General features: G+C 42.1%; 1 protein-coding gene across 3 annotated transcripts; it reads right to left on the bottom strand.

The window, feature by feature from the left end:
- Positions 1-10: 10 nt before the first annotated feature.
- On the bottom strand, positions 11-27,348 carry LOC100286686 (ran-binding protein 10). 3 transcript variants are annotated; one of them, XM_045697157.2, is made up of 16 exons: positions 26,978-27,347; positions 24,443-24,575; positions 11,878-11,989; positions 11,543-11,595; positions 8,860-9,027; positions 8,649-8,671; positions 8,243-8,427; positions 6,902-7,014; positions 6,645-6,753; positions 5,479-5,627; positions 5,143-5,335; positions 4,855-4,994; positions 4,588-4,733; positions 3,451-3,562; positions 2,905-3,046; positions 11-2,677 (listed from the first exon to the last, which is right to left on the bottom strand). In XM_045697157.2, exons 2-15 carry the CDS (start codon positions 24,462-24,464, stop codon positions 2,916-2,918), a joined length of 1,656 nt encoding a protein of 551 aa, XP_045553113.1. In that variant the 5' UTR covers positions 24,465-24,575; positions 26,978-27,347; the 3' UTR covers positions 11-2,677; positions 2,905-2,915. The 3 variants fall into 3 exon arrangements, with proteins under 3 accessions (XP_045553113.1, XP_045553111.1, XP_045553112.1); XM_045697155.2 differs by lacking the exon at positions 24,443-24,575 and having other exon boundaries at positions 26,978-27,348; XM_045697156.2 differs by lacking the exon at positions 24,443-24,575 and having other exon boundaries at positions 4,588-4,730; positions 26,978-27,344.
- Between the last annotated feature and the right edge of the window lie 493 nt (positions 27,349-27,841).

The raw sequence follows: 27,841 nt of genomic DNA, 5'->3' as shown, positions 1-27,841 counted from the left end.
CCAAAAAAAGTATGCTTATGGATGTGTATTTTAATAAAAATAATTCTGTCAAAATAAAACAGAATACAATATTTCTTTATCATGTTTCCAGTACATAGGTATGTTTTTTTATTATAATTTCTTTTTTATATTGTTTAAGGTTTTAAAAGTTTCATGCTAAGTACAGGGTAACTCATTTCACAAATGCTAAACTCAATATGAAATGTAAATCATAATAGAAGTATATTGTGCACAGCTTGTTTTTAATTCCTAATTCCATTACCTTCGCCTCTCCATTTGAAGCATGGATAGCTCCAAAGGCCAATTTAAAACAGAAAAGGAAAACTGGGAGGTTGTTTGCTACAGTAGGTGTGTCTATAAAAGTCCCAGGAGAAGCTCAACAGATTCCTCCCTTTCTACACACACATACATTAGTCAAGTTAAAAATTCTACTGTATAATGAATTCTCTTAAAATGGAAATATACATTTTGGGTGGCTATTCTATTGAGTTCAAAAAGCCATTTGCTGTTTTTGAAAGAAACCAAGAGATACATGACTTGCTATAATGTCAAGCTATTATCAATACCTATCTGCTGTCTGCTTATTGAAAGCCTAGGACTGGTTGTATTCTGAATGACCAATAAACAGAATAGTGAAAACCCATGTGAACGGATAGGGCCGTCTAGAGACTTAATTAAGTGAACAACATGAGTTAAAATAACTCAAACTTGATTCCAACATGGGTTACGGTGTGTATAGGTATGCTTCAAAAGACAGTATGCCCCAGTATGTCAGTTGTCTTTCACAGGTTTTGGATAAAGTCTTTTGCTTCCTACTGCAATACAAAAGAGGACCCTCACAAGTAAGTCAAGGTATTTGTTCTTGTTTTTCACATATTTTAGCAAGTATAAGCCCATGTTGCAGATAGATGTTGTGTAAATGTAAAGATTGTGTAAAAAAAAAATTCCAAATGGCCTTTGTGAACAATGTTAAGGGATATTAAAGTCTACCAAACACTAATAACAAAGCTGCAAGCTGATGATTTCTACTCCCACCAGCCCTTTGCTTCACAAACATGCTTTACATGATTGTCAAAAAGTGAATGAAACACATTGCAATATGTCTAACAGGTGTAGGGGATGTAAATATCAATCTCATGGTGGCCAGCAGCAAATCTGAAACATAAATGTAATATAATCTGCTAAACTACATTCAAAACACAGTGGAGCGCCTCCTGCTGGCTGGCTGAAATACTGGGTTAATACATCAATGATCAACATCTGTGCCAAGAGAACATCTGTTAAATATAGGAGAATACATACTGTAACGAAAAAGACCAAAACACATTCAACTGTGAATACAATGAACAAAAACAAACAAGAAACAAAGTTGTGGCCACATTTGTAAAAATGACTGGGTCTGTGTGAGAAAAATAGAACTGCAAGAAAGCCAGAATAAGCATGTTGGCAATGATAAGACAATGGTCTTTCAAAGCACTAATATGAAAAGACTGATGGACTGACTGTGTGGAAAAGTGTGGTAACTGGCAAGTACCATTGGTTATTAGAAAAGTTGAGGTCAAATTAAAAGCCTTGTATTTGGAAAATAGTTTCACTTTTTTTATTCAATATATCATTATATTGTATATATATATTCAACATCTGACTTCATAAAGGTATCTTCAATACAATTAGCAAGTAAAAACCAGGGAGGGATTTCCAAATTCAAATTACCCAAGCACTGTATGTCTGTGTATTTTCACTGTATGTCTGTGTATTTTCACTGTATGCAAGTGTAGTATATTTCCAATCAAGTGTCTCCACTAGTTTTATGTGTAACATAAGGCAGCCCAATTCTGATCTTCTTTCCACTAATTGGTCTTTAGACCGATCACATCAGATCTTTTTCAGCACTGATCTGATTAGTGAAAAAAAGTTCAGAATTGGGCTGCCTGTGTAAACGTAGCCTATGTTACACATCAAACTAGTGGAGACACTTGATTGGAAATATACTACACTTATATTGAAACTCCTAAATGAATCAGTGTCATTATTTCATTTGTGCTACCATCTGGGGCTTTACTGTGACCAGCAGGTTAGTGGCTTACAGCCACGTGCAGTCTCAGAATCCAATTCAGACCTTTAACTTTCAATTAAATCCGTTTTTGGAGTAAAGGCATACTAAGAAGTAAGAATTTGAACCAAAAAAATCTGGTCCTAAATAGGAGCCACTGTACTGCTGGTTAAACATACATCTTTCTAGATGACAAAAGTCCTGTGAAAGTTCTGAATGAGAAACCAGAGTATTTTGCTTGGTAACGACAAAGCATGCCAATGTGAATTTATTTGATATGATAAACATCTTTAAAATACTGTGTAGGGAATTCAAATCCACTCATAAAAACAAAAACGGAATTCGATTTTTTTTTTGTTCAAGATGAGCACAACAAACTGACCAAATAAAAACTTGAAAATGACTAGATAAACAGAATAATAATTAATTATCTTTAAATAGTGTCACACATTTTGTATTTGATAATACTAAATTAAAAACAAGCTTTCTCCTCATGTTCTACTCATTCCCCTGCACATCCTGCTTCTGCCAAATGGCAAGCGACACACCAATTCAAACACATGATCTCCTCAGTCATCTGGCAACCCATTGGAAAGTCCTCTTCTTTGTAGTCCTGAACATTGCCTTAAGGATGAAAGAAACCATTTTGGAACTGCTGTATTGTAATCTGTTCAACACTATTTCTGTACTCCAAACTGTAACCGTACAATCCTGTTTGATCATGTTGATGATAACAGCATGGGCCATGTGTAGTCAGAAATGTTCCATAAACGTTCCCTATAGGTTCAACAATCATTGACATGCTGCTAGAAGGGGAGGGTCGTTATGTGTGGGTGTCCGTGCAGACTCACCTGGACTGGGGCTAGTGCAAAAAGCTGTCAACTCTGGCGAAGGAACAGGACCCTGAGCGGACCCTGGCCATGAGCTGGACACACTCTGTGGCCTGACCTACAGCCAGCATCAGAGGGGGCTGCTTAGGCAAGTTCTGAGACTCTGAGGGGCCAAAAGACAACACAGGGATCATCAGAGTGTGTACATTAACGAAGCATGTGCGACTCAGTGGAGGCTGCTGAGGGGATGACGGCTCATAGTAATGGCTAGAATGGAGTCAATGGAATGGTATCGAACACGTCAAAGACGTGGTTTCCATGTGGTTGATACCACTCCATTCCAGCCATTATTATGAGCTGTCCTCCCCTCAGCAGCCTCCACCGGTGTGACTCAAACTTGTACATGGCAACACGTACAGCGTGTTTCATTAGAAGAGAGTTAACACACACTACCAAGCCCAACACGTCTGTGTTGGCATCATTGTAGAAAAATAACTTGTGAGCAGGAGTAAAAAAAACATCTACAGTGTGCTTTCATGACATTGTGTGTGTGAAACTTAGCCTTACCCAAGATGGCGCTGTTGAGAGCAGAGCAGATATTCTCTCTCTGCATTGGGTCTAGCTGTTGCCCAACTGGGCAGTTCCAGGGATCTGAATATGCTAATAGACTGAATGCATCCTGTGGTAAAAGAGAGAGGGAGATAAAGAGAAAGAATGAAAACATTCTGACCAGTTCAAGCAGAATAGCCCATTAATGAACAGCGTCCCGTGTGTCCCGTGTGTCCCAGTTGGTAGAGCAGTACAGAGAAAAGAGAAGAAAAAAAAATGTATGAAATGTAAGTCGCTCTGGATAAGAGCGTCTGCTAAATGACTAAAATGTAAATGTAATGACTATGATTTGGAAGCAGTAGAATGGTCTGTCGTAAACAGAGGGAACATCATTAGACCAGGGGTAGGCAACTACATTCAGCCGCGGGATGAGTGGAGAGTCGGGGTGCAGTAACATCATTTGTCACACTGGAAATTGACCACATCTAAGCCTAAAAAGAGATTGTATTTGAAAATAATCATTTTATACCTTGAATTACACTGAGACGCAATCACATATGTCTCTTGGGAACAGATTTCCTAAATTAAACACATTTTTAGCTGAATTCCTGGGGGTTTTACAGTCTTTTCTGACCAAAAACGAAAACTGTAGGGGGTCCAACAAAAAAAACCTCTTGCGGGCCTGTTGCCAACCCAATGGCCATTTACAAGTAGTAGTGTGTAAACAGCTCAGAAGGGAAAGGGAATACTTAGTCAGTTGTACAACAATGCATTCAACTGGAATGTGTCTTCCACATTTAACCCAACTCCTCTGAGTCAGAGAGGTGCGGAGGGGCTGCTTTAATCCACATCGTCGACACTCAGGAGCAGCTGTTGTTCGGGGTTAACTGCCTTGCTCAAGTGCAGAATGGCAGATTTTTCCACCTTACCGGCTCGGGGATTCGAACCGGTTACTTGCCCAACGCTCTTAACCACTGCCGCCCTTGGGAATCCTGCTAGTCATTGTATTGCCGCATAACAAAACATGCCCCAGGGCAGTGGTTGACAACTATATCATTTGTGAGTCATAGTCACACAGTGTACCAGTCTTATTTTGTGTGAAACCTCCCAGGCCTGTCCCTCTTCTCCCTCCCCACTCTTCTCCCCCTCTGGTACCTGCAGCATCTTCTTGTGCGTGGCGTTCTTGCCGTATTCCCGGCACAGCTGCTCGTTGAGGCCCTGCAGCTCGCGGCCAAACTGGATCATCCTCTCTGTGGCTGCCTGGTTCCCTCCACACAGCTGTCTGGAGGCACAGCTGTCTTCTCCAAGGAAGGAGGGACACACACACAGGGTCAGAGGCCAGCCGCGGACTGAGAGTGTAATTTACACTTGCACCTGACAATCAAAATAGGAAGCGTGTGTGTGTGTGTCAAGCGCCTGTACCTGCCACTCCGTTGCCCAGGCTGCCGTCCTCAGCCTGCAGGATTTCTTGATGCTTGTAGGTGCCGTTCATGATCCGAGTAGAGGAGTTCTCCGCCACCCCATTAGTGTAGTGCTCTGCCTCGATCTCCATCTCACTGTCACTGCAGAGGACAGTCAAGTTCACTCATCCATACAGAACGTCATTATACCACAGATGGTTTGCCTCTCTCTCACATTCACAGATGACAGACAACCCAGTAAAAACAGAGATACATTACTAAACACAGAAACCCTTGCCTTGCCACACACCTGGTCTCCTGGTTGCTGGTGCCACTGTGAGGCTGGGACTTGGTGGAGTCAGTGGAGTTGGACTCAGAGTAGTTAACAGAGGAAGGGGAGGAAGAGGAGGAGGAGGAGGCAGAGCTGACACCAGGGTACTTGTTGTGGCTCTTGTTCTTGTTGGGAGGGGTGACCCCGTTACTGCATGTTGGGCTGTCTGCTCCTGGAGTGGAGAGAGAGCCAGGGTGAAACAGATACAACAGATACAAAGAGATAAGAGAGAGGATTGTGTAACACACTACGTGGATGCATAGGTAAGTAGGAGTGTGTAGGGTGGATAGGTGGATTTGCAGGTGTTTCCCTTACCTGCGCTGTGCAGATGGGGGTTGGTGGCTCCATGTCGGGGGCTCAGGCTGGGGGAGCCAGGGTAGCTGTCCTGGGACTTGGGGGAGCGGACACTGAAGCATCGTACCTCACTGTCTGTACCGTTCACCATCTCCACAAACTGCCGACACCTGGGAGGGACGGGCAACTATTAATCTGCCTGACATTCACTCTATATCGACACTCAAACAAACGGCTAACACCCTCGCCTGCTTTGCACTAACACTTGTCTTTTCATACTGCGCTGACTTTGCAGATAACTACCGTATCAAAGAAAAATGTACTTGACTGTACTACGACTGCGGAGATGAATGCACTGAGTCGCTATGGATAAGAGCATCTTCTAAATGACTAGAAATGGTTTTTTTTATTAGTCTCACTGACATCATTCACAACAACTCCACTATCCATCTAAGAGTCTCAGCACTACTCTACAACCTATGTCTGACATTGTTTATCCAGGAATACATTGTACTATCACATATCAACCACTACATTCTGCTTTACTGTCTGATATCTCATGCAGTCTGAACACAATTGTTATTGCAATACTTCAATTGCTTTCAGAGGTCGGCAAAGGTGTGGCCACGTAAGATCATGTCTTTGTACCCTGAAATATATAAATGCAACAAGTCAGACTGGTTCCAGAGTATCTGGCTTTATGGATACATGTCATTACCACTGGATGAATGTCAAACAGATCAGCGACCGCTCTGCTCACTCCTCTTCCATGACAAAATGGAGCAACAGGCATGACCAATCAAATCATGAGTTCCCTCAGAGGCAGCAACTGTGACCTTGTGCCCCCCCCCCCCCCCCCCTCTGTGTAACGCTCCTCTATTGCTACAACAAGCTCCTTTCTACCTCTATAAGAGAGACATAAATACTGGCCTTCTTGCTGTGTGTCTGCTTCTCATCGGATCACAGTATTTATTAATCTAATGTCTTTGTGCCATAAACACACAGCTGGGAAGCAGGCCACAGCTTTACTGCTAAGTGCTTCTAGGGTTGTATTGCTAGTGACGGAGCCTGCAAAGGCACTACAAGACCAGCAGTGCTTATCTAAGCCCCACTATTCCAATACTCCTCCATTTAGCCCTTCAATAAAAACTCATAAGAGTCCCATAGTTGGGTTCAAGGCTGCTCACTTCAACATGAACAGTAAATTGGAGTTGTGTTCTAGGAGCCCAGGATACAGTTGCTGTGTGGCTTCGATGGCCTCGCCAACCCTCCCTGCCAATACCAGCTTCTGTATTCCTGTTGACAAAAATATGCATGTTACCATTTAAAAAAAATAAAAAATAAAAAATGATTGGATGGATGACTGTGGGAAAAATGTATGACAGTGATTGGTCCTCAGTGTTTCTGTGGTACTGTCAGCGTGGAGCCTTTGTGTGGTTCTCACTCTGTCTGTTCTTTATGGAGGTCTGGTCCTCCTGGATCAAGGTTTCTGTAGCCCTGGCAAAGGCTGTGGCTGTGGCACAGTACCCATGATGCACCAGGTAGGTGGATACCATGCTGAAAGAATCAAAGACATGGTTTAGCCTTACAGAAGTACAGAGAAAGACAAAGTAGTCTGTTAGGGTGGGTGATGAGTAGGACTGTGGCGGTCACAAAATTCCATCAGCCGGTGATCGTCAAGCAAACTGCGGCTCACAGCTGACCGTTAATTAACACAAACACATTTAGCATCTCCAGGCTTCCACAGTGGCCTACAAGCCACTGATGCTGATCTTGGGAACATCAACATTTTAAAAAGTCAAATAAATCTATATAATATAGCCTACACCTTCACAATAAATACATTATTTATTTTAGACAGGTCTAAAGAAGCATGATATGAAGAAAATGTATTCTATTTCAGAAGAACAGAATTGCATACTCTGAGTTGTCCTGATGTTAGGTCCTGATGTGGCTATGCCAAATGGCTGTGGGCTACACTAGTTCATTTAGCAGACAAGATTTACTTTGAATAATTTTATAGTATGAAGAATACAATTCAACAAAGCGGAATAAAATAGAAAGGATATTTTCTCCAAACGATTTGAGGGAGTGCGCACATGTGGCTATTGTTTTTTGAGCGGTTGTGGGATGAGATCCCAAATAAATACAACCACATGGTACTAGGCTATAAGCGCGAATGTTCAATTAGCAGAAAACACCATTATCAAAAATGACTGCAAACGCAATTATGCATGTAATGCTTTTATTATAAAAGGTGCATTTTTATGGTGAAAATTATCTTCCCTAAACTTGAAACTCACATACTGCTTATATATGCCAGTTAGGCTCTTACACCCCTTGTAAAGCAGATTAATGTGCTTAATTATATTAAGTTATTTGGCCACTTTAGTTGTGATACAAACCTTATTAAAACATGTAGGCCTATGGGCTAGGCTACATGAGGTGTGTGTGACTATGATTTGAACAAGTCGCAAAAAAAGGTTGTTTCTTATGCTGGGCATCAGTCACAAGTGATAATATATAATTCACAGGTTATAGGCTAATATTGTCACCCATCAGACTATTCTTGATTTAATCTATTTGTTACATATACTAAATAATATATGTTTGGTAGACTACTAATGACCATCAGCAGCATCAGAGCTTGGAGAAGCCTAATTACCGTGACTAAACGGTCACGTGGAATTTGACTGCCTTCATGACTCGTGACCGCTGGTGTGGTGGTAAAACGGTCAGCGCAACAGCCCTAGTGATAATTGTGGTGTGGGTATGGATCCCTTACTTCTGAAGCACTGCCTGCCATTCCCCCAGTCTCTCTCCGATGGGGAAGCGGGCGATCATGCCGTGGATCTTAGCCCTCCATTCACTCATATAGTCCTCAATGTCAAACACAAAGGGCTGCTGGCCAAAGTTAGCATCCACAATCTCTCCTGGAGTCTGCAGGCCCACTGTGGGGTAAAGGTTGGGCTGTGGGTAAAGTGAGAGGTGTGAAAACACATTCCCCCTCTGGCCATAATAGGAAGAACTTGCCAATAATTTTGAGCACTTGATAATTTGATGGCATGGCAACCGTGAATAATGTAGGACTTTTATATCATCACCACTAATGGAAGCAGCAAAGCTACCACTACTGATTGCAACAGAAGTCCTTGACATTGAACATGTCCACATTTCAGTGTAATACTCACAGGGAGATCTGTAAAGGCTACACCTGGAGAACAAACAGAGAGAAAAGTGTTAATGGACTGGAAGAAATTGAAAATGTTATAATCTGCAACCAAGTAAACAGAATCGTATAAATTGCCTGGGAACATTTCAAATGGGTGAAGCATATTGTATTTTTATATAACAATTAACTTGGATGTTTTTTACCCTGCACTGTTGGTGCACAGTTCTCACCTAGACTGATGCCGTTCTTGGTGTAGAAACAGGTGTTGTTAATTAGGTTCACACAGCAGCCAATCACATCGCCTGTGGTGAAGGTTGGGCCATATGGTTGGCCAGTCCCTGAAGAACAGAAGGAGTGTCCGTCGTCGCCATGGTAACCATATGAGTGCTTGTCCCAACCTGGGATAGGAAACAAGGCAGAAGTGATTAGAGGAAATCTAGACCCATGGTATGAATATTGAATATTACACATTAACAACCTGGATGAAACAACAGAGAAAGTCAAGGCATATTGAACTAACACTTTCACATCTCAAATCTAGCTAGATTAATATGCATCAGGTCATGGTTAGGGCAGTGCTACTCATACATTTGAGAGGGGAAGGAGTGAGATGGGTGACCCCAGCAGTGTGATATAATCCCCATAAAGACACTGACATGGGGCTGGAGCTGAGCCTGACAAATGGTCTCTTTCCAATTAGGATATCCCCACTCCTGTCCTGTGTAGCATGTCCAATACTATGGGTGGCCAGCGAGAGGCATCCGTCTCTGAATAGGAGCACTGACTGATGAGTCATACTCAAACAGAGCAGTACATATGATGTTTGTGCATGGTATCAATAGGGACTGGGAAGGAGAGTAGACTGTGTGCAGAGGGAGATGTGGATGGTAGATCTTCAAGTCAGTGCATGGGTTTGTGTGTGGCCTGTGTGTGTGTGCAGTGAGAGTAGTCTGCTCAATCAGTGTCTGTCACCAACCAAAAAGTGAAAGTGGCACAGAGAAAGTAGGTTGTGTGTGTGTGTGTGTGTGTGTGAACTGAGGTATTAGACAGGGATATTGGTCCTAAAGCTGGGCTCAGTGTTCCCTACATGCTAATGAAATGGGCAGGGCTCCACAATGGGATCAGACACACAGAGGTCAACAGGGAATATTAAAACTATTCCAGCCAGAACCAGACCACACAGTCACAGAAATGTACTGAAGTCCGTTGGCATATAATGTACTAGAAACCTAAATAAATCTTCATAAACAATATGTTCATGCAACTAAACTCTCTCTCTCTCACACACACACACACACACACACACACACACACAGGCTGCCATTTCCACCATATTCCAACCATTGTGTAACAGAGATACATTTGAAGCACTCAGAGCTGGGAGAGAATAAACAGCAGTTGTAGTCAGCAAGAGCATGTAGAATTGACTGGATGAGTCCAAAGCATTCCAAAGGCCTCCGGCGCCATGGAGAACCCAATAGGCAGGTGACAGCCTGAGGCAGGGTTCATATTATTGGTCAGAGCAGCATGGAGGAATGATCTAATAGGCAGGGAATTGCATCAGTGCACAAGGGAAAACATACTGTAGCTCCCCATGTGCCAAAGTTAACCCCTCGGCAGCAATATGCCAACCCTCTTCCAACCTGTCTGGTGTCCCCAGCAGCCACTGTACCAATCAGTGACATCTTCACGTGCATGAGGGTGGGGGGAAAGGGCGAGAGAGAATTTGATGGAATTATGCAAGAATGTATTAAATGTACATGTACTTTCTGCTTAACCCCCATTGCCTGTTCAACTGGTGATGAAAGAACGAGTGTTTGATTAACTAATTACTGCTGAGCAGTGGGCCAGGCCAGGGTGCAGATGGCCCTGTATTCATGCAGTGATACCGCTCACATCTCCGCTCTGTGTTTGGTGGCAAAAACACTCATCTACTAGCCTGTTTGGTTACATTCAATCCAATCTCATCAGGCCTTGGCATGAGTTTCTGCTTGGATGGGTTCATTCACTGTATCAGTCTGCTGCAGACAGACCAATTTGATCTATGTTCTGACCAGTCAACAGTAGGCCTATATGTAACTCTATTGTAGAATTTATGATGGAGGAAAATTCCATTTGGGCCCAGACTGTATACTGTATTGAGGATGACATGGCCTTAAGCGGATTTCTTGAAATTAAATGATCAACAATTACTTGTTTATTTCTCCCTTCCTCTTCAATGAATGTGAGCCAGCCACCCTGCCTGTGGTAGCTCCACTTTCACCTGACCTTCATACATACACTGAAAGCTTTTATGTGGAGGAAAAAAGGTAGTTGCTGGTATTTCCCATGTTACATTTCATCCTCTCATTACTAATGGCTGTGCTCAAACAAGCCCATGCATGTTCTGGAACAGTCAGACACTCTGGGACACATCACTACACATGGTTTCAATGTGACATGGAATCTAAATCCATCCAGGCACACCAGAGGAAAGACGGTAAATCTGGAAAGATAAATCTGGAGATAGATTACCATGGCACTCTAAAACGTAGCAAACCATATGCAAAAGATTAACACCTTAAAACGGTGCCCCTCGAATAGTAAAACCTCAACCATATGATGTGGGTTTTTAAAATCTAGAATCACATCAGTCACTGCAGCAGTGATGGTGTGAGGAGATCCATCTGTAGATAACCCAACTAAAAAATGAAAACATGTTCATTTTAGAGTTGTCCACAATCTATTACAGTCGCACAACCAAAGCCCACACTGACTACTACCCCTTGTCCTTCAATCCTAAACCAATCCAGCAGAGATTATAGGCAGGGCAGGGTTCTTGCTGTGAATCCTCTGACCTCCAAAACCCACACTCATCCCATACTGACTCACAGCCTTCCCTTCTGCCATCGCTCTACCTTCCCTCATACTCACCAGGCAGTCTGTTCATGTTGACCCCCTGGGCAGACAGACCAATCCCCATGTACCTGGAGACAACAACAGGAGGTCAAAGGTCAGAGACATCATTAGCTTAGACAACATAAGTCAGTCTGATATGGGTCAATAGCTGGACTGATTAATCCTTTCAGACCCAAAGTTGCTTTCCTTTATTTACTACTCTCTTTAGTTTCTCTACACGTTGCTCAACATGCCATTTTCCACTGCAGAAAGAGATAGGCCGACAGTAATAGCTAACATGAGTAAACAGATGGTGTAATATTTACAAGTTTGAGGTTAGAACATTAGGGGTACTATCAGCAAATACGTACCCATCCCTGCCCTTGCTGACAATCTTCACTTCAAAGTAGTAGATCCCACAGGCGGCTGGTATGGGATGAGTGGCACGCACAGACGCGGCATCCTTATGGTTCTTCCCATGGCCTACAGAAGGAGCAAAAGGTTGTGTCGCAGTCAGTACAGTACACCACAAACATCCCACAACTCTGTCAATCTGAAAAGGTTGAGGCTTCTCTCCCAAGGACCCTGAAAAGCCTCAATCTGTACGAATTACCATTTCAAACCTCAATCATTTCCCTGTCAATCCTACCTCTATTTACAATAATATTCATGCAAATTCATACTTAAATCCTGTGACATGAAATCTTAGAGCGCTTCCAAGTACCCTTCATAGCCGTATACATGAATGCCAAACTAGTCAGAAACATGCAGTTCACTTAGCCTGGAACACTGACAGAAAAGTAATGTCAGGGTCAGTATAGTGAGGCTGTCACAGTCTCGCCATTCCATCCAGCTCATAATTGTGACAGCTCCCAGGAGTAGCCTAGAGAGCTTACACAACCCGTGTGTGTGTGTGTGTGTGTGTGTGTGTGTGTGTGTGTGTGTGTGTGTGTGTGTGTGTGTGTGTGTGTGTGTGTGTGTGTTAGACTGTACGCTTTCCCTTTTTGCTGGTTGATAACACGACACTTAAAGGCCAGTCACAGCGCTGCTGTGAAGTACACTACATGACCAAAAGTATGTGGACACCTGCTCGTCAAATATCTCATTCCAAAATCATGGGCATTAATATGGAATAGGTCCCCCCTTTTGCTGCTATAACAGCCTCCACTCTTCTAGGAAGGCTTGCCACTAGATGTTGGGACATTGCTGGGGGGACTTGCTTCTGTTCAGCCACAAGAGCATTAGTGAGGTTGGGCCCTGATGTTGGGCAATTAGGCCTGGCTCACAGTTGACGTTCAGATTCATCCGGAAGGTGTTTGTTTGATGGGGTTGAGGTCAGGGTTCTGTGCAGGCCAGTTAAGTTCTTCCACACCGATCTCAATGTACAATTTCTGTATGGACCTCGCTTTGTGCACGGGGGCATTATGCTGAAACCCGGAAAGGGCCTTCCCCACTGTTGCCACAAAGTTGGAAGCACAGAATTGTCTAGAATGTCATAGTATGCTGTAGCGTTGAGATTCCCCTTCACTGGAACTAAGGGGCCTAGCCCGAACCATTATTCCTCAACCACCAAACTTTACAGTTGGCACTACGCTTTGCGGCAGGTAGCGTTCTCCTGGCATCCGCCAAATCCAGATTCGTACGTCAGACTGCCAGATGGTGAAGCGTGATTAATCACTACAGAAAATACATTTCCACTGCTCCAGAGTCCAATGGTGGCGAGCGTTAACACCACTCCAGCCGACGCTTGGCATTGCGCATGATGATTTTAGGCTTGTGTGCGGCTGCTTGGCCATGGAAACCCATTTCATTATGTTCCTGACGAGAAGTTATTTTTTATTTTTTTATTTAACCATTATTTAACCAGGCTGGCTAGTTGAGAACAAGTTCTCATTTGCAACTGCGACCTGGCCAAGATAAAGCAAAGCAATTCGACACATACAACAACACAGAGTTACACATGGAATAAACAAAACATACAGTCAATAATACAGTAGAACAAAATAAAACAAAAAGTCTATATACAGTGAGTGCAAATGAGGTAAGATAAGGCAATAAATAGGCCATGGTGGCGAAGTAATTACAATATAGCAATTAAACACTAGAATGGTAGATGTGCAGAAGATGAATGTGCAAGTAGAGATACTGGGGTGCAAAGGAGCAAGATAAATAAATAAATACAGTATGGGGATGAGGTAGGTAGATAGATGGGCTGTTTACAGATTGGCTATGTACAGGTGCAGTGATCTGTGAGCTGCTCTGACAGCTGGTGCTTAAAGCTAGTGAGGGAGATATGAGTCTCCAGCTTCAGAGATTTTTGCAGTTCGTTCCAGTCATTGGCAGCAGAGAACTGGAAAGAAAGACAACCAAAGGAGGAATTGGCTTTGGGGGTGACCAGTGAGATATACCTGCTGGAGCGCATGCTACGAGTGGGTGCTGCTATGGTGACCAGTGAGCTGAGATAAGGCGGGGCTTTACCTAGCAGAGACTTGTAGATAACCTGTAGCCAGTGGGTTTGGCGACAAGTATGAAGTGAGGGCCAACCAACGAGAGCGTACAGGTCGCAATGGTGGGTAGTGTATGGGGCTTTGATGACAAAACGGATGGCACTGTGATAGACTGCATCCAGTTTGTTGAGTAGAGTGTTGGAGGCTATTTTATAGATGACATCACTGAAGTCGAGGATCGGTAGGATGGTCAGTTTGTGCTGAAGTTGCTTCCAGAGGCAGTTTGGAACTCGGTAGTGAGTGTTGCAACCGAGGACAGACGTTTCTTTGCACTATGTGCTTCAGAACTCGGCGGTCCCGTTCTGTGAGCTTGTGTGGCCTACCACTTCGCGGCTGAGCCGTTGTTGCTCCTAGAGGTTTCCACTTCACAATAACAGCACTTACAGTTGACCAGGGCAGCTCTAGCAGGGCAGAAATTTGACGAACTGATTTGTTGCAAAGGTGGCATCCGATGACAGTACCACATTGAAAGTCACAGCTCTTCGGTAAGGCCATTCTACTGGCAATGTTTGTGTCAGGAGATTTCATGGCTGTGTGCTCGAATTTTATACACCTGTCAGCAACGGGTGTGGCTGAAATAGCTTATCCACTCATTTGAAGGGGTGTCCACATACACTATATATACACAAAATATCTGTGGGCCATGCCACGCAGAACATGTCTATGTATGTAAATGGAGCTGTGCCTCTATACTGTATCTCTGTCTGTAACGCACGGCCATCTTCATTGCCATATTGTACAAATCCACTAAGCAACCAGTCATGCATTACCACAGTCATTACAACTAATAGAGAAGCAGTGTATTTATAATCACTTTTGATTTCAGTAGGAACATTAATCACTTCTATTTTTAGCCTTTCCATGAGGGCAATTCCACGGTAACAGAATTACGCTGAGACTCAGATTTTTCACTTCAACATGTATGCCAAACAAAAACCACTAATTTCAAAGTGAATTAAACCATACATACAACACTATGGACTACTTTGAACAATTTACACAGAAAAACAAAAAGAACTGTGCAGATGCAAAGTTTGGTAACAGAATTGCGTTAAAATCTCCCTCAGTTTTTAATGCAACCATGTTTTCCAAAACCTCTTAAATATCTGCTCCGAATTAAGATTCAAATACGTCTGCATAAAGAATGGGGTGTCAGCTACGACATAACACCTTCAGTTTAAAAAAAATCTGTTTTGGTTATTGAACTATAGTAAGTGAAGTGGATTTACACCCGGTAACAGAATTTGGGTAACGGAATTACTTAACGGGTCCCTGATCTGTACTACACAGCAATGCATAATTATGAATATGTATTCATGGTGACGTATCCTGAATTGGTACACAAAGGTCGAAATATACAATATCATCCTTTGCATATATGGGTATTATTCTACATACTGGCTATTATTCTAAAGAGCTCCGCACCCAAACAAGACCAAATTTGGTTGGTCTGGACCAGACGAAATCTGACCCAATCGTAGACGTCCAAACTTGTGAAATGTAGACATCACAGTAAAGTTCAGTACAATATATTATACGCTACCTTTCTGTACTGTACTCTACAGTGCTTCACTGTACTGTGCTGTCCAAACTTGTAAAACATAGACGTCTAGGATTGGTTCAGATTTGGTCCGGTCACCAATCATGGACGTCTATGGACTTTGAAATCAAGGCCGGTCCAGCTCAAAAAACAACGTTTGTGGACGTTGAAATCAAGGCCAGGGTGGACTGACCAAATTTCAACAACTTTCAACATCCATGGATGTCCAATGTTGGTCGTTGCTCAGTGGGTACGGCTCATGGGTAGGGGTCAGTAAGAGCCGGGAGAGGTAACATTAACTGGAGAGAGAGAAGAGAGCGAGAGGCAGGGGTTGTCCAGACTTTTCACGCTCTCCCTTCGACCACCAGACAACAGAAAGAGAAGAAAACAGTTATGAGCTGAACATCACAGTATGCCAGTGGAAGGGAGGACAGTTGCAGGTGACCCAACTGTGGTTTGGTAACAGAATTAAGAGTTTTAAATCAGTTAATAATAATTAAACTAATTGGTAGGTCTACCTTTACTTGTTACTTATGTGAACTTAAATTATCCTCCCTCCTCATGAAATTAGAAGCACAAGGCAATGTTTCTTAAACTTACACAAGGCAGAGAAATGTCTCCAAAACTAAATATAAGTGTTGATATTAATTGGAAGGGGTCTTTACTTCAACATTATTCTGTTTTGATGAATTGACTTTTTCTTGTATAGGAAATTTAAAATCAACCTTTTCTGTATACCACCCCAACCTTGTCACAACACAACTGATTGGCTCAAACATATTAAGGAAAGAAATTCCACAAATTAACAAGGCACACCTGTTAATTGAAATGCATTCCAGGTGACTACCTCATGAAGCTGGTTGAGAGAATGCCAGTCATCAAGGCAAAGCGTGGCTACTTTGAAGACTCTTAAAATATATTTTGATTTGTTTAACACTTTTTAGGTTACTACATGATTCCATATGTGTTATTTCATATCTTTGATGTATTAACTATTATTCTACAATGTGGAAAATAGTAAAAATAAAGAAAAACCCTTGAATTAGTAGGTGTCCAAACTTTTGACAGGTACTGTATGTTGTCTAAGACCCCTGTTCCATCTGTTTGAGCAGAAATACAATCCATTACTCATGCAAAATGTTTAAGATGGAAACAATTAAAAAATGTATCTATGCCTTCATTTCCCAGAAGTATAAACGCTTAGCTTTCATTTGACAACCAATTTGATATACTCCTAAGAACTTCACATGTTGGTGCTCATGGGTCCTTTTAGATGGAAATGACCGTAACCAAAGCTCAGCAGGCCCGCTCTATGACCAGACAAACACCCATAATAAATACAACACATGCACATACTTGCGTCTATAAATATCTCCAACTCACAGTCACACCACCACCTCAGCATACAGCACTCAGCTCAGCAGTGCCACAGTCCTGGGAGTGAGACTCCCTTGCTGTCTCCGTCAATCTCACTCTCTCACACGCACACTTGCCACTGATTGTTATTTGTGTTGTTTCCATTTAAAAAAAAAAAAACATTTCAAATCAGATTGGATTTGTCACATACACATGTTTACCAGATGTTATTGCGGGTGTTGCGAAAGGCTTTGGTTTCTAGCTCCAACAGTGCAGTAATATCTAACAATTCACAACAATACACACAACCTAAAAGTAAAAGAATGGAATTAAGGAATATATAGATATTATGATGAGCATGTCAGCATGGCATTGCCTAAAATACAGTAGAATAGAATACAGAATATACATATGAGATGAGTAAAGCCGTATGTACAGTGAAGGGAAAAAGTATTTGCCCACTGACAAAGAAATGATCAGTCTATAATTTTAATGGTAGGTTTATTTGAACAGTGAGAGACAGAACAACAACAACAAAATCCAGAAAAATGCATACCAAAAATGTTATAAATTGATTTGCATTTCAATGAGGGAAATAAGTATTTGACCCCTCTGCAAAATATGACTTAGTACTTGGTGGCAAAACCCTTGTTGGCAATCACAGAGGTCAGACGTTTCTTGTAGTTGGACACCAGGTTTGCACACATCTCAGGAGGGATTTTGTCCCACTCCTCTTTGCAGATCTTCTCCAAGTCATTAAGGTTTCGAGGCTGACGTTTGGCAACTCGAACCGTCAGCTCCCTCCACAGATTTTCTATGGGATTAAGGTCTGGAGACTGGCTAGGGCACTCCAGGACCTTAATGTGCTTCTTCTTGAGCCACTCCTTTGTTGCCTTGGCCGTGTGTTTTGGGTCATTGTCATGCTGGAATACCCATCCACGACCCATTTTCAATGCCCTGGCTGAGGGAAGGAGGTTCTCACCCAAGATTTGACGGTACATGGCCCCGTCCATCATCCCTTTGATGCGGTGAAGTTGTCCTATCCCCTTAGCAGAAAAACACCCCCAAAGCATAATGTTTCCACCTCCATGTTTGACGGTGTTCTTGGGGTCATAGGCAGCATTCCTCCTCCTCCAAACACGGCGAGTTGATGCCAAAGAGCTCCATTTTGGTCTCATCTGACCACAACACTTCCACCCAGTTGTCCTCTGAATCATTCAGATGTTCATTGGCAAACTTCAGACGGGCATGTATATGTGCTTTCTTGAGCAGGGGGACCTTGCGGGCGCTGCAGGATTTCAGTCCTTCACGGCGTAGTGTGTTACCAATTGTTTTCTTGGTGTCTATGGTCCCAGCTGCCTTGAAATCATTGACAAGATCCTCCCGTGTAGTTCTGGGCTGATTCCTCACCGTTCTCATGATCATTGCAACTCCACGAGGTGAGATCTTGCATGGAGCCCCAGGCCGAGGGAAATTGACAGTTCTTTTGTGTTTCTTCCATTTGCGAATAATCGCACCAACTGTTGTCACCTTCTCACCAAGCTGCTTGGCGATGGTCTTGTAGCCCATTCCAGCCTTGTGTAGGTCTACAATCTTGTCCCTGACATCCTTGGAGAGCTCTTTGGTCTTGGCCATGGTGGAGAGTTTGGAATCTGATTGATTGATTGCTTCTGTGGACAGGTGTCTTTTATACAGGTAACAAGCTGAGATTAGGAGCACTCCCTTTAAGAGTATGCTCCTAATCTCAGCTCGTTACCTGTATAAAAACACATGGGAGCCAGAAATCTTTCTGATTGAGAGGGGGTCAAATACTTATTTCCCTCTTTAAAATGCAAATCAATTTATAACATTTTTGACATGCGTTTTTCTGGATTTTTTGTTGTTATTCTGTCTCTCACTGTTCAAATAAACCTACCATTAACATTATAGACTGATCATTTCTTTGTCAGTGGGCAAACGTACAAAATCAGCAGGGGATCAAATACTTTTTTTTAAGCAAATTGAAGTGGGTCTAGGGTGTCAGGTGATATGATCTATAACTAGCCTCTCAAAGCACTGCATGATGACAGAAGTGAGTGCTACGAGGAGATAGTCATTTCGTTCAGTTACCTTTGCTTTCCTGGGTACAGGAACAATGGTGGACATCTTGAAGCAAGTGGGGACAGCAGACTGGGATAGGGAGAGATTGAATATGTTCGTAAACACTCCAGCCAGCTGGTGGCATGCTCTGAGGACGCGGCTAGGGATGCCGTCTGGGCCGGCAGCCTAGCGAAGCTTGGTTGCTTAGAGGGAATAACTAAACTGTTTGTATTCGGCCATATTCCCAGTCACCTTGCCATGGTTAAATGCGGTGGTTCACACTTTTACACGAATGCTGCCATCTATCCACGGTTTCTGGTTAGGATAGATTTTAATAGTCACAGTGGGTACAACATCTCCAATACACTTCCTGATCAACTCAGTCACCGTATCCGTGTATTCGTCTATGTTATTCTAAGAGGCTACCCGGAACATATCCCAGTCCGCGTGATCAAAACAATCTTGAAGGACGGATTCCGATTGGTCAGACCAGTGTTGAATAGTCCTTAGCACGGGTACTTCCTGTTTGAGTTTCTGCCTATAGGAAGGGAGGAGCAAAATGGAGTTGTGATCAGATTTGCCTAAGGGAGGGCGGAGGGAGGGCCTTGTAGGCAATTCGAAAAGATGAGTAGCAGTGGTCTAATGTTGTTTTCAAAGAGCGAGTGCTACAGTCAATGTGTTGGTAGAACCTCAAATTTCCTTTGTTAAATCCCGAGCTACATTAAATGTGAAGTTCTTTGAGGGCCGTCGTGGTATCAGCTTGAGGGGGAATATACACGGCTGTAACTATAACCGAAGAGAATTCTCCTGGGAGATAATATGGTCGGCATTTGGTTGTGAGGAATTCTAGGTCAGGTGTTGTTACAATTACACCATGAGTGGTTAATCATGAAACATACACCACCGCCTTTCTTCTTCCCGGAGAGTTCTTTATTCCTTTCTGCGCGATATACTGAGAACCCAACTGGCTGTATGGACAGAGACCGTATATCCCGAGAGAGCCATGTTCCCGTGAAACAGAGTATGTTACAATCCCTGATGTCTCACCGGAAGGAGATTCTCACCCTGAGCTCGTCTACTTTATTATCCAGAGACTGAACATTAGCGAGTATTATACTCGGAAACGGTGGATGGTGTGCGCGCCTCCTGAGTCGGACTAGAAGTTGACTTCGAATACCTCTTCTCTGCCGGCGGTGTTTTGGATCAGCCTCTGGAATCAGTTCAATTGCCCTGGGGGTACGATCAAAGGATCCAATTTGGGAAAGTCGTATTCCCGGTCGTAATGCTGGTGAGTTACCACCGCTCTGATATCCAAAAGTTATTTCCGGCTGTATGTAATAACGCAACAAATTTTCTGGGCTAATAATGTAAGAAATAACACACACAAAAACCAAAATACTGCAAAGTTGCTTAGGAGCTAGAAACAGAGCTGCCCTATCTGTCGGCGCCATCTTGGATTTAGGCGAGAAAGAAGGGTGTTTTTTTTGCTGGCTATCTAACAAATCAGGAGAGGTAGGTTTTGGTTGCAATGTTGTGTAACAGTCATATAGACCTAAGTACTTGGTTACAAAATGTGTTGTTAGAGCACAACGCAAGCCTACTAAAACATTATAGGGTACATGGCTATTAAAATGTGCTCCATTTTGTTGCTTAGGGGAAAAAATTATGTCTGTTTATAGAGCAAATCGTTTAGGTTTACTCGTCCATGTTTTTACTGGCTAGGCCATTTTTTTTTTTTTGACACCACTGATGGACTCTCTTTCCAAGGCTTCCAGTCCAGAGTCAAAAGATCTCCCTCATGGTCAAGGCAGTGGTTACCAGAAAAAAGTACAGCAGAACTACCCACGACAGACAGAAAAACATGCCAAAGGAAACTAATAAAAAACAAAAGTAAATTATATAAATAAATATGCCAGTGTTAGCAAACACTGCATCACAGCTTCACACAGAGAGACTGGGGGGAAACCACAATCTGGTGATGTCACACAATCCGGTGATGTCACCTCCAACTGAACATGCATGATTGGTTCTTCAGAAGACAAAAAAACCCTCTCTCTGGGCAAACATTACAATCAGCTTAAAGGAATCACAGGGCATGGTTAAACAGTCAGCCATGTGTCCAATGGGCTCTATAATTACCCAATAGCACATAAGACCTCAGAATGAAATGAAATGAAAACCTGCAGAAAGCACATACAGGCTAAATCACACAAAAAAGCAAGTACAAAGGCCAATCATTTACAATATGTGTCTATGGTACACTAATCTCATTCCTATACCACCACTTCATAAAACACACATACAACACCCGTTCTACCAGTCACATTCTGTTAAAGGTCCCCAAAGCACACACATCCCTGGGTCGCTCCTTTTTTCAGTTCGCTGCAGCTAGCAACTGGAACGAACTGCAACAAACGCTAAAACTGTACAATTATACAAAAGGTATAAATATGCAACATTTGTGGGCAGAACTGAAAAAGTGTGTGCAAGCAAGGAGGCCTACAAACCTGACTCAGTTACACCAGCTCTGTCAGGAGGAATGGGCCAAAATTCACCCAACTTATTGTGGGAAGCTTGTGGAAAGCTACCCGAAACATTTAACCCAAGTTAAACAATTTAAAGGCAATGCTACCAAATATGAATTGAGTGTATGTAAACTTCTGACCGACTGGGAATGTGATGAAAGAAATAAAAGCTGAAATAAATAATTCTCTCCACTATTATTCTGACATTTCACATTCTTAAAATAAAGTGGTGATCCTAACTGATGTAAGACAGGGAATTTTTACTAGGATTAAATGTCAGGAATTATGAAAAACTGAGTTTAAATGTATCTGGCTAAGGTGTATGTAAACCGCCGACTTCAACTGTATATACACACACACACACACACACATACACACACACACACATATGCCTTAATCTCTGAAAAATAAGAAAAAAATAATATTTGACAGGCTCCTTATGGGTCCTTTTAGATGGAAATATGCAGGAGTAACAAGCCTATAACTTTAGGTGCCTTGAGAAACAACAATTTTCCCACATCTGACTGTACTGTAGTCCCACAATCCCTTTACACAACCACCCATGTAAACCAGCCTAAATAACAAAACACACAGCTTTTTTGAGCCACTATCAACTCATGGGATTATACCAGTCACAAATTATCATGAAATCCTTTACCTTCAAGACCAGACAAAAACAGACCAAAGCAGTGTACCTAGGCCTAAATCCAGCACCCCCACCACAGCCACCTAATGCGTGTCCAATCCCTTTAAGAGAATTGTACAAGTAAGCTACTCTTTCTGTAGATTCAAGAGGTAGGCCTATGTTAATACCGGGGCCTTACACTGACCTTACAATTGTCTCTTAATGAGGTGTGATTTTGTTTCCTTTATATTCAAATGTAAAATAGGGGGTGCTTATATTTGTTCTGTTTTACTGCATGTACAAGTGGGTAACCTGTATGAGTGAGAGGTGTGAAATGGAAATGCTAATTCTTTGCATATCCCAACATCCCCCGGAGACATCCTCAGAGAGTGGGGTCATGGCCAGGGATCAGCCACTATTGACGACAACCCTGGAGCAATTAGGGTTAAGTGCCTTGCTCAAGGGCAGATCAACAGAGTTTTGCCCTTGTCGGCTTGGGGATTCAAACTAGCAACCTTTCAGTTACTGGCCCAACGCGCTAACGGCTAGGCTAACTGCCGGTGTTAAAACAGAGACTGTGGACCTATAATAACTCAATCTGATGATTCATAGCACTGTTGTGGGATTAGATTTGACAGTTGACTAAACATGTAGAATGATGTTAGACACTTTCTATGATTACACAACAAGCATTATCCCAGCTAACAATTCTAGGGAGAGAGAACGTTTTTGTAATGTTAACCGTAATGTTTGAGTGTCCAGTTTTCTGAGGGTTAGGAGAATATTCCATTAACGTCACAAACATACACGATAGTAATGTTCTTGACACATTTCATGGGAACGTTGCAATTACATTTCTGTGCATCAGTTGTCAGTACTTTGCCTGATGGTCCCAAATAAACGTTCTCCCTCCCAAAAACATCATTACATTACACCTTGTTACTGTTGATCCATTCACAGCTCCTTTTGTCTGTTAACAAGGTCAGGGATACTCTCACACACAGCGCTTTTAACATAGTGTTTTCAACATACATGATTACATTATGCATGTTCATTTATACACCAATAATAATTGAACATGTCTATAACTGAAATTTGAACTCAACCTCTTGGTTCATGGAATTCAGATCTTCCTGTTATGCCACCATGTCAGTGTCAGTTAATTTGACCATTCTCTCATCACTGATTTGATTGACTTATTTCTACAATTTAAGGGCTTTCTATATAGTTGTCTAATGTTGGTGGGGCATGTTAACCTGCTTTTAATGATACTCCTGAATCACTAAGTCATTTCAGATCTACACAAGTGCCTAGAGAGGAGGGTTTAGGGTTTCTTCTGGACAAGGCCTAACTATACTTGCCCAATAAATACATGACCTAGAGATATCCGTTATTGGGACAGTGGTTAGGATGTTCGTCATTAGTGCTAGTGGCCTGGGTTCGAGACTTGCTCGGTGAGTCACCCTGATTTATTGGTGCCTCTGCATTAGTGTTATAAAAGACAATATGTTCAGCATTGTATGCATTGATCAGACATTTATTGGATATTTTACAATAGACCATTATTGCCGAAATACTGACCAACATGAACACTCATTATAAATAAAGGTGAGAAATAAATGGTGAGATATCATTTCACATTAAAAAAAGAAGAAGAATTGAGCCATAAGCCTAATATAGGCACCTACAGTCTGCAGGACACATTGATTCGTAAAATTTGTAACACTACACTCCCATCCTAAAGCTAAAAAAAAAAACAAAAAAAAATGCGATATGATTTCACGTAAAAGTGAATTACTTAGGCTTTAAGAAATACAACCAACTACAGAGATTGATGGGGGAGGGGAGCGGAGGGGGACCCATGTATCCCGCTTCAATCAAGCAGGCTTCAGTCACCCCCAAGATTGAAGCTGGAGACAAATCCAGCTATGGCCACCTCCTTGTCAGGCCTTTCACACGGGGCAGACAGGGGTCCTGGGATGGACAGCTTGCACAGCTTCCCCACATACGGCGCTGGATCATGGGTGACCTCGTTGAAGAGGAGATCCAGGAGCCTTTCTACGTAGCCTGTAATGTTTTTGAAAAGGGAAATGTTTAATTTCCTTTTATTTACTGTTCTGAGTTGATGCTATCAATTCATTGATGTAGTGATCTACTCATTCTAGTTTTTGAAGTACTCAATTTGAAATATGCAATATTCGGTCATGAACTGTTTTGTGAAACTTTTCAATGTTTGTATTTGGAATTTTTGTGTACCTGAAATGCTCAATTGATGCAGATTTGAAATGAATAACTATGACTTACAGTATGTTGGGTCTGTCTTCATAGTACATCCCCCCTTCTTTGCCTTGGGAAAGCTGATTTTGTATCACAGCATTCCTGCTGTTGTGGTTGCCTGGGAAGCTGTGCAGACATAGTAAAATGTCTATCCTTCCAGCTTGATGATAGTGGAAAGACAAAAGGAGATGGAAAGTTAAATAATCCCCCCCAAAAAATCATGATTAGCTCCAATGACATGGAATGGTAAAATATGATTTTCAGGAGTAAATTACAAATACTATATACACCGCAACTCCTTTTGTGAACAACATTCCTTCATGCCAGCTGTGTGCTGGCAGTTCTCTGACTAAATGTAGGGGGCTTAGAGATGGAAGAACAAAAACCATATAGTGATTATCAGGGGTTACAGAAAATAAATTGTTCACAAGTCAAAGAAGCCACAGTTGCATTATCTAAATACTGACCAACATGAACACTCATTATAAATAAAGGTGAGGCCCCGCGATCCCCCAAAATGTTGGCTACCGTGTCAGACTTATTAAACTCTGATACTTACATTATGGTCAGCGCTTGCAAGATCAATGATGGTACAGCATCCGTCTTCAGGATTAGCATCCTGGCAAGACCCATCGAATGTTCTCCTCAATTGATAAAGCAACTTTACTCGAAATGTGCACTACTTACGCATGACCGTAATTTTGGGTGCAGCCTGTCCACCCGAAATTAAAAGGTTAATTTTACACTATGGCATCCAGTCACAACAAACAGTGTGCTTTTGCCGGCATGATGTAAGTAGCTTGCTAGCTAACAGTAACACCACAGATTAAAGGTTACCAGTATCTTTGGTAGTATGTTATGCTAGAGCTAGTTTACAGTTTTGTAAACAAAGTTAAAGTAATGCGTAGGCGCACATGTGATGAAGGTTTTAAGGCGATACATATTTAAAATGATAAGACACTACCATTGGTGTATAACATTTCCGGCTTTATGTGACGTTGGTAGAAGCACGATGTAAATCCTTGGTAATGCCTGCCTCTTGAATTCAAGTGTTTGACATGGGGGGAGGGGACCAGTAACTTTATTAATGTACCAGCTACAGTCATTTTTAATACTTGGGTCACCCTACTTTGAACTGGTTTCATCCAAATATCAAATGTAATGAAAACCCTTATTACCACTATTCGGGACCTTTAATATCTTATGTTCTGAGAACATGGCACCACGTTCTGTGCATGTTTGGGAGTTGATGGAATATTCTCCTAACCCACAGAACTGGGCACATGAATGTTCTTGCAACGTTCCCATGAAACGTGTATAGAACATTAATGTATTGAGTTCTGAGAACATGGTAACCACGTTCTGGGAAAATTATATTTCACATTAAGGGAATGGTCTCTTGGAAACATTCCTTGTTAGCTGGGAGTAGCATGACGACATCTAGCTTGATGGATAGCTGTCAAGTCCTACTTTTGATTTTGTGCAGAATACTTAAATAACTATCTGAACCAATTGTATGTGTTACACCCCTCCCTTGGGCTATGGTCTGCATCCCAACAAGTTGTTTATGGTCAAATATGTCAAACTACCCGCATAAATACCATCTGATCTATGTGCAGATATTTTACGCACAACAAATGCGTCAAGGCCTCCTCCCTTGCAGCAAAGTGTAGCTGCTGGCTGAGTTTGAAATGGCAGACGCTGTTGTTCTTTTGTGCATAAAGGACTCAATGGAATCCTTATAGCGTAATGCTCACCAACTGGATCCAGAATGAATAATGATTCAGAATTATATTCCAACAGAACGTTTCCATGAACTAGCAAGCCAACAAAATTCAATATTTCCCTGTTCAGGACTGTCTGGTGCTCATTTGATCACAAATACAAGCAAATTGTTAACGACTAGTCGTGGATTATGGCAACTGTGTGAAGGAGAATTGTTTTTATATTAGCTAACGCCAGGGTTAAGTATTAGCTAGCCAGTACATTTACATTGCTAGCTAGCTACTTATTTATAACGTTACAAGTAACTAGCTAATGTTTGCAAGCTAATATTTAGCTACTGTATTTGGCTAACAACGATGGCGTGAAATTAGCATTATCTTGCATAACGTTAGTTAGCTAGCTGTCATTAGCTAGTTAGCAAGCTAACATTAGCTCGCTTACTAGCCAAGTTTGCTAGCGAGCTAACTGTGCGTCGCTTGTTATTACTAACAGTAAATTGTGGTATTGCTAGCTAGGTTAAAATTTCGATTATCGTTATCAAATAGAGGTAACCAAGTTATGGTAAAGCAAAAATAAAGCTAATGTTAAACAATGAGACCGTGGAGTTGAACGTTAGTGAAATAAATGGATATGCTTCAATACTGTCATGATTAGCGAGTTCACTGTCAACCATTTGGGCATTCCGCTCTCCTCTTAAACAAAGCAAAGAGAGGTAGAGGCAGCTCAAACTAGATCGGGAAGATTGCATACAGACTCGACGCAAACCCTCCGGAGTGTCTTACGTAAATGACAGACATCTAGGTACGAAATGTTATACTAGTTGTCACATCTGTATACCTTTGTAATGTACCCGCAGATTGTTCTGCGAGAGTCCGATGTAGCTGTATTTATCCTTGGGGCTCCAAGATCGGGGTAAGGGGGTCTCTTCCTCATTCACGGCCGGGTAGAGCCGCTTCAATCGCTCATTTAGCTCGTGCTCTTGGTAATTAAATGCAGGATCCCCCAACAGCATGCTCCCCGCTCCAAGCTCTGCCATTTTCGGCTAGAGATGTTTTATTTTTGCTTGTTTTCTACTCTACTATATCAATCCGCTGACACAGGGAGAGAGAAACACTGATAGACAGAGATGATAGCAATGGTGTGATATCCACGGATAACCAAAGCTCTCTACAGTAGCACTGACAGTGGAGTGTGGGTACTGTAGTTGAATACAGGACTATCCACCAGCAAGATTTTCAGAATCGACTACAGAACCCCCGCTCTCCCCTCTTTGGTCTATTTTTTCCGCTTGAGTCCGTGAAAAGGAAGCTAGGAAATGTAGTTTGAGTGGTTGTATGCGGTCAAGACATGTTGAGCTCCCCAGTCTTATCATAGCAGATAATGAGGCATTTTTTTCATTGAAATTCCTCATTAATATTTACATACTGGCATACACTCAGTACGTTTTTGTGTCTCGAATGGGTCTTAAACCTTATAATACAGATTTTTAAACGCAATGTTTGTGGATAATGTTTGCCAGTCTGTCAGACAGCTGCATTGTTTAAATTCGAAATCATTGAGATGATTCTGAAACTGGCAGTGGTGGAAAAGTACCCAATTGTCATACTTGATTAAAAGTAAAGATACGTTCATAGAAAATGACTCAAGTAAATTGAAACTCACTCAATAAAATAATACATGAGTAAAAGTCCCAAAATATTT

This window comes from Salmo salar, chromosome 16 (assembly GCF_965601325.2).
Source record: "Salmo salar chromosome 16, fSalSal1, whole genome shotgun sequence".
In the NCBI taxonomy this organism is placed as follows: Eukaryota; Metazoa; Chordata; class Actinopteri; order Salmoniformes; family Salmonidae; genus Salmo; species Salmo salar.
The sequence above is the reverse complement of the archived record's forward strand: the minus strand, read 5'-3'. Positions and strand labels throughout refer to the sequence as shown.